Source organism: Medicago sativa, chromosome 1 (genome assembly GCF_051527215.1).
Source record: "Medicago sativa cultivar Bolivia chromosome 1, Bolivia_mono, whole genome shotgun sequence".
NCBI lineage: Eukaryota > Viridiplantae > Streptophyta > Magnoliopsida > Fabales > Fabaceae > Medicago > Medicago sativa.
In genome coordinates, this window is record NC_140749.1 from 93,335,148 (window position 1) to 93,343,693 (window position 8,546).

General features: G+C 31.5%; 1 protein-coding gene across 1 annotated transcript; it reads left to right on the forward strand.

Moving 5' to 3' along the window:
- The first annotated feature begins 1,239 nt into the window (after positions 1 to 1,239).
- Positions 1,240 to 3,269, forward strand: LOC146959306 (F-box/kelch-repeat protein At3g23880-like). Its single transcript, XM_085736264.1, has one exon. It carries the CDS (start codon positions 1,677 to 1,679, stop codon positions 2,826 to 2,828), a length of 1,152 nt encoding a protein of 383 aa, XP_085592390.1. The 5' UTR covers positions 1,240 to 1,676; the 3' UTR covers positions 2,829 to 3,269.
- The last annotated feature ends 5,277 nt before the right edge of the window (positions 3,270 to 8,546 follow it).

An 8,546-nucleotide genomic window follows, 5' to 3' on the forward strand; every position in this document is an offset into this window, starting at 1 on the left:
TGATTGATGATTTATAGTTGAAGGGTACAGTTGAAGGGTATCATGTGTAATTTGTTGAGATATTTTTGTTACTTAAAATATTAGGAATTCAATAAAAAAAGTTAAGTAAAATATTTAATAGATAAGTTCAAAAGTTTGTTGAGATATTTATGCCAAATTAAATATTGGTTTTAAAAAATAGATAAATCGTAATAATATTGCGAATAAACGTGGAAGTGACATGTGACATAAAAAACCTTACTTTATATATATACTATTGATTTAGTTTGTTTGGATACAGCTATGTAAAAGCGATTTTTTTTTTACAAAATTAGTTCAGTCTTATGATCCATATTTTCTCTCTCATATAAACAAAATCTATTTTTTGAGAAGCTGCTCTTACCAGCTTCTCATTTGAAGCTGTTTTTAGATTTTTTTTAGATTCTGATTTTTTTAAAAAGATGTAACAAACGGATGCGATATTCTTAAAAGTGATTATTTTCTTTAAAAAGGTAATTTTTTCTTAAAAAAGCTATAACAAACGGGCTCTAAGAGCATCTTCTCAAAAACTAGATTTTTTTTAGAGGAGAGAGAAAATATAAATTAAAATATTGAACTAATTTTGTAACAAAAAATCGCTTTTATATAGCTCTATCAAAACAAACATTATTTGTTTTAAAAAAGTGCTTTTTATTAGGGTAAACAAACGCAAAATAGATTCTGATTTTTTATAAAATCTCTAAAATATAATCTCTAAATTATTTTATGTCAAAATCACTTTTATTTTAATCCGTAACAAACGAGCCCTAAATTAAAAACCCATACAAAAAAATTTAGAGGAACTTAAAAGTGTGATTTTTTTCGAGACAAAACTTAGGTACAATTTTTTAGGTGTTTTTTGTATGGTACTTAACTAAAAATAATTTTTTTTTATATAACTAACTTTGAGAAAATTATAGATTTTAAATCACGATGAATTTAGTTAAGAACCATTAAAAAAACACTTAAGAAATTGTACTAAGTTTTTTCTTTTTTTCATAGGAACTAGAAACGAAATTGAAGATATTTATTGGGACAAAAAACTAATGGCTTAAATATACTTTTCAGCCCCTATGTTTCAAAAAGTTACGATTTTGGCCCCCTATATAAAAATGGATATTTTGACCCCCTAACTTATGACCCTCTTTTGATTAGTTGATTTTATGTCAATTTCTCAGTCTCTGATGGTGTAAAATGACATGGGGATAGAAGAATGTTGATAAGTGGAGTCCAAACTTGGATGGTGTCCAAATTGACATGATAAGTGGAGTCCGAACTGATAAGTGGATCCTTCTTTAGGGGGGCCAAAAGTTACACCATGCCAGTTTGGACTCCACTTATCAGCATCCTTCTATCCTCATGCCAGTTTACACCATCAAAGACTGAGAAATTGTCATAATCTCCATCAAAATCAACTAATCAAAAGAGGGCCAAAAGTTAGGGGATCAAAATATCCATTTTTTTATAGGGGCCAAAATAGTAACTTTTTGAAACATAGGGGTGAAAAGTGCATTTAAGCCAAAACTAATTAATCCTCGATTTAAAAGAGAGAAACAAACTAATAAGAATTCGCCTAAAAAAACTAACAAGAAAACTATAAAAAAAAAAAAAAAAAAAAAGAAGGCTTGAAGTACGGTGAAAGTCTCAGCGCCTTCTGGATGACGATGACAGGTTGCAAACGAGGAGGAACCCAAACACCACCACCTCCCACCAATTCTCTTCCGATCGATCTTGTGACTGAAATATTGTGCCGGCTCCCTGTGAAACACCTCCTTCAGCTCCGTAGTGTTTGCAAATCATGGAATTCTCTTATCTCTCATGATTACAATTTTGCCAAGAAGCACCTTCTCTTTTCAAACTCTAACCACGATCGCCACCACCTCGTCCTAAGCTCCAAATTCTCCAAATCTGAGTTACTTCTATCTGACTCCTCAATCTCCTCTATTTTCAGTTCCGTTTCCACTACTAGTTTCACGCCGCTCAACCACCCTCTCACTCTTAATCATAAGGATGAATACTATGGTGAGACAATTTCAACTTGTGACGGCATGCTCTGTGTTGGGGTGGATCCATCTTCTGCTGTTTTATGTAACCCTTCCATTAGAAAATTCAAGATATTGCCTCCTTTAATAAAACCAGAAAAATATGTACGAACCTTATTCACCTTAGTTTATGATCGCTTCACCAATAATTATAAGATTATTGCTCTTTATTCAAGAAATAATCACAACAAACAAGTTAATGTTCATACTTTGGGTACCGATTATTGGAGAAAGATCCAGGACTTTCCAAGGGATTGTTACATTCAAAGACCGGGAATATTTGTGAGTGACACCGTTAATTGGTTGGTATATGATGATCCTAGTTTTGAGAGGGTCATTGTTTCTCTTGATTTGGAGAATGGGTTCTATCAAGAGTTTTCTCATCCTCTTTATGACTACGAACCTGCAAATCGCATTACCTTGGGGGTGTTGAGGGATTGTTTGTGCACTTTTTCTAGTAGTGAGAAGTTTTCTGATGTTTGGATCATGAAAGAATATGGAAAAGTAGAATCTTGGACTAAATTGTTATGTGTTCCTCAAATGGGAGGCTGTGGTTGTTATATCTATACCAAACCATTATATATATCTGAAGATGACCAAGTGCTGACCTATTTTTTCAAGATGGGGAAGTTTAGTTTGGCTGTCTATGATTCCATCAATGATACTTTGAAGATTCCTGCAATTCAAAACAATATCCATGATCTCGTACCAGAAGCCTACCTTCCAGAAATCTACGTTGAAAGTTTGTTGTGCTATGTGAACTTATGATCTTGTTATTTATTTTATGCTGGTTCTGGTTACCAATGACTTCACGGGTTACTGTTGATTTATGGTGTATGGAATATGCGGCTTGAGAAACTGCTACATTATTAGTTACAGTTTTGTCATCGTGCATTACATTTTATACAGCTACCAATCATTTAACTCTAATGTTCTCAATTTTGTTTTTCTATATCATTGGTTGGATTCTGCATCTGCTGCAGTGCCTGAGTCACAAGCTTAATTCAATATCAGATAGATATGAAATATTTAAAGGTGGATGTGACAAAAAATAAGACCTTACAGACTGCAGTTATCTAGGTTCCTAAAGACCTTGTTCTGGTAGTTTCCTACTAATTGTTTGTATTTTGTACCTTGCAGTTTTTACTAGTTTTCTCATTTACATGTGATGTGTGACTAATTTCAGAATATAGTTTTACCTTGCCAATATATTTTTTTCATTGGGATTCATTACATTTGCATCCAGTTTTACAAATTATGATAAACTATTAAATTTAGCTCCTCTCTCTTCAATAAGACCTTAAGAGAGCCAAGCCGAGCCTACTGTCAGTCTCGGGTTTGGTTTGGTTTTGTCATCCAACACTCTTGGTCTGCTGTGGTGCTTTGCCAATCTGCATCCTTGTCTATTTTTGTAAAGATTATTGGACAAGTTAATTAGTCGAGTTTTTGCTCTGCTACTCGTTTTATGTCGGTTTTCGTTTCCATGACAGCTTGTTTTTTAGTAGCAATCAATAATAGATTTTGTATTTGTTTCTCGTTAGGGGTATTAGTTTTGCTACAGGGTAATGTTTTTTATGCTTTGGGGATTAGTTTCTTAGGCTCTGGACACTTATCCACAGTATGGTGGGATGAGTTTTTCCTTGTAACCTGTATTGCAGGACAATTGTACCTTTTGGTGCCATGGGGATTAGTTTCCTTGTAACACTGTTAATAATTTTTTTTTTTTTTGTACAATGTTAATAAAAATATTAAAAACAACAAAAAATAAATCAGTTAGAATCCTAAAAATGGTATCTCAGTAGCTCAAATATCATAATATTCTTATTTGTTCATGAATTTCAATTTAATATTTACTTCAATTTAATATATGACTCCAATTGATACTGTCACTTCGTCTGCACTTTTGCATACCACTATGCTTTTTTGATTCCTATTTGCTGCACTGATATAACAGTCCCAAACACTGAGCAATATATAAATAAACGAAGCATTTGATCAATTCCCCACCATACTTTTAATAATTCTCAAACATAAAAAATAAATCTACTTCTTTTGCAAGACATTACATTTGTTCGTTGATTTACAAATTCGCTACACAGTTCACATCTGTTCAAATTTGCATCTATTACGCCTCTCGGACCAATCTTCACACCATTACCGAAATTTTCAGTGATACTCCCTCCGTCTCACAATAATTGTCTCTTTACCGTTTTTTATTTTTCTCAAAATAATTGTCACTTTAGAATACCAATGCAGCATTTATTATGTTTTTCCATTATTATACCCTTATTTATTGAATTTCATCCAACTTAACTACTCCACTAACTACAATTAATAAGGGTGTTTTAGTAAATGATATTAATTTTACCATCAAAATCAACACAACTAATCATTTCCTTAATAATCGTGCATAAACCTTAAACGACTAATATTAAGAGACGGAGGGAGTATCAATTTATTCCACAGTGACCATAATTTTGACTCGTTTGTTACCGCTCTCGTCATAACCTCCATATATGACGTCTTTCACTGAATAAATCCCAGGCAATCATTTTTATTTGTAAGGACAGGTCGGAAGGTAATTGTGATTGGCTTAAATCTTCTTTGGAATTGGATTGCATGGAAACAAACGCATTCACACAATTGACACATCCATGATCGTTAGATCGAGATTGGATTGTTCAAATTGAGATAGAGTGAGGAACACACGGTGAGAGTTGAGATGAAGGTGAGGGACTAGGAAACATAGTAAGATATGGAGATTAGGTTTCACTAAAAAGGACATCTTTGGGTATGCATAATCTGTCATTGGGAGAAAGACACTTATTACCTTTGTGAGTTACGAAATAAGCACTCCTGAGAGTGAAAGTTTATTTTATGATAGTTGTAGAGTCATAAAAAAGAAAAGCATGTACAACCAAATGTTTGAAGAAATTTGTAATCGGGAAATGTTTGAAAGAGTTAGGTGCATGAAACCTCGTACTTAAGAAGAGAGGTGGGAAATATTGATAAGATAGACACTAAAAGGGCATGGAAGCTTGCGCAACTAAGGTGAGACCAAGCTACATAAATTTGCCTATGTTTTCTCTCTATCAAGCCATTCCGGTAGGAGGTGAATTATATGAATTACCCTACCCAATCAATTTGGTCATCTATTATTTTGAGGGGTCATTGGTTCTCAACCATGGTTTTAAGCTGTTAAAATGTACTAAATGCATTTGATTTTCTTTTGAGATAGTAAATCCAAGTAAAACGAGTAAAATTGTCTAAAGAGGTGATAAAATACATGAAACCAGAAGTGGATGATATAGGGGCAGAACCCCATATCACTCTGAATTAGTTCTAATGGTGCATGATATGTGGTTGTGACATGAGATGAAAGTAATTTATGATATTTACCAAGACAACATGCTGCATAGAAGTTAGAAAAATGCCTTTATTTGAAGGAAAAAAAACAGTATATTAACAATTGTTAAGTGCAATCTTTTTGAATTATAAATATGGAATGTCAAGTTGCAAATAACATTTTTTTTTCTTCCTAACATCAGAGGTTGTTGATCTTCTACAAATAATTCAAAGGGTCATGCACAATAATATTATGTCTCCTGGGTTCATAAATGTTGTATTCAAAAAGATTAGTTTTGCCATCCGAAAAAGTTTAGCGGCACAGCTTGTTGCTCGCTTGTCTACCATTCCTGTGTAAATTTGGTCACAACTCGAACCTCTGAATAGTGAGTAAAATTATGATTAACAAGAGTTGCTCATAGTATTGAACTCTATCTCAGACATAGAACTTGCACACAACATTTTCCTAAGGTGTATTATAAAAGCCCGTGTTTTTTATTGCCATGCATGTTTATCCTAGTTTGACGAATGCTCTAGGTATTCTACATCAAAATCTCATAGGAACCGGCATCAGTTCTACATTCGTATAGGTGATTCTATCAAGAGTGCTCTTGTATCTATGTACTCCACTCCACGTAGAGTGTAGATCTCATTAAGAATTTATATTATTTCATCCTCTTATTGCTGCAGGAATCATGCTTCTCTAGTTTTATCATAGCATGTTTTATCATTCATGACTTGTTATTACCCATTGAACCTATTTTTTGGGATCTTCAGTAATTTAGGTCGGGCTACCATCACTCGTGATCTTTAGGCATTTGTCTCATCATATATATTGGATAGTTATTCCTTTTGTCCAAGGATCAACGAATTTTTCATCAGTACGTATATGATCTATTTTAACTGTTCCAATAGAGAGTAGCTGGTTCTCTAATTGTTTTGTGTTCGTGCCTTAATTATCGTCTCTTACCATTGTTGCAATGATTCTCAATTTTGTAATAGTTGTAGTACTATCAGTATCACAATGAATTAACACAGCTGGCATCGGTTTTGCCCACAATGGGATCTCAACTAGCAAGAATCTTATCAACTTGCTTTTTCACTAGTTTTCTCTAATGCTCTCATATCAGATTCATTCCATAATAAACTAAGTCAATATTGTTTATTTGTTATTTTTCCAAGAAATAGATCCTCCAGTAATACTTTATGTGTAACCACTGGTCGTTTAGGAATCATCTGAAAGGTGTTAATGTTTGCATCATTGTACCATTCAAGTACATCATGATTCTTCTCATTATTTAAGGCATCTCATGACTCTTTCAATAACATGTCAATGCTTCTCACTTGGTCTATTGGTAAACTTGAACAAGAGTCCCACAACATAGGCAATGTCGGGTATAGTGCAGTCAGTGGCATACCTAAAGCTGCTAATGATGTTGGCATACTTGGTTTGTCTAGTACAGTCATCTGTTAGTATCATGGAAAAACAAGAGTTTGTATTTTCTTTTGTTATTGGGGAATTCGATTTCTATATTCCGAACATATTTTTAGCAAGGTTCAGTTATATAATCTAAAAATCCTTAGTACTGCACGGAAGACAAAGGATGACCTACAACATAGGAGGTGTGTAATATCGCAGTTCGATTTATTTAATCGGAAATACCCAGTGACAAAAAAAGGATACAAATTACAGAGATGTACCTTAGGATTTCAAAATTTCAGATTATATAATATGAAGCCGTTAGTATAGACATGTTAATGCGGTTGAAATGAAAACGCATAGAAATCAAATTAGGAAGGTTTTAGAGTCACATTAGCTTTGCATTCAAACGAAAATAGTGTGTATAAAGTTCATTGATGGTTGAATTATGCTTAGAAACCAAGGTTCTGTGAAAAGTAAGGTAGTTTCTAAGGGGTTTGGAATAGAAGAAGAGACATTTGGTGAAGGGAGTGTTTATTTCTGGAACGCATATGTATCAAAATATTTTCGATTATAAAATTTGAATTAAAAAACATGACCTAGAGTATGTAATCTAAAATGCTTAAATGTATATAAAAAAAAAAACATATGAATTGGTAGACGAAGAGTTCAAACAAAATCATATATCATTAAGATTTTATAATTTGAAAACGCCAAAAGATATATATTTCGGATTCTATATTCCAAATAACAGCAAAATTAAAAATTTAGAGGTCACGTGAGAAGTTACGAGGGTGAAAAAATAAATTTTCCTAAGAAAATATCTTCAATAATTCAGACCCAAATGGGTATTAACACTCATTTATTGACTGACTAGTATTTAAAAAAAAATATACATGCAATATAGATGTTAGTTGATTCTTTAAAAAACATGGTTTTGTGATGACTTTTTCGCTTTCAATTTGATATTACATTTAAACTATTATATTTATAATGTTAAGATTATAAAAATATTTGATATTATTAAAATAGTTTGGTTTAATCTTATTTGCAAAAGTATTTGATCTTATTATATACTTTATTTTTAGGAGATCATATTATATAGTTATATTAATATATTTTTTAAATGAAATTAAACATGATAAAAATATACTTTATTCAAAAAAATTAGTAGATATATACTTATATTAATATTTTTTAAAATACAATTAAACATAGTAGAAGAGTAAATGAATTGACATGTTAGTTCTCATCTTTCCGCTAGTATAATATTAATTTCGGTCATTTTTATAAAAGACAAACGACTCAATAAAAGTTAATGTATTCGACTTATATCAAATACATCAACTTTAATTGAATCATTTATCTTGTCTAAAAAGGACTAATAATAATAATAATAATAATAATAATAATAATAATAATAATAATAATAATAATAATAATAATAATAATAATAATAATAATAATAATTCCCTAAAAAAAATTAATAATAATAATAATAATCTATATTTATACTATATATAAAGAAAACTACCCCTTTCAGCACTTTTGGGTTGGATTTTTCTTTCCAAAAATACCCTCAATTTTCAATACAAATAATACATGTAACAAATAGATAAGAATAAATTTAAATATTTAAATAAAAAACGTAACAACACATAAATATCCAATTTTTTCCTTTATCATTTAAAAAGTGTAACAAACTAGATGAGTATCTCTAT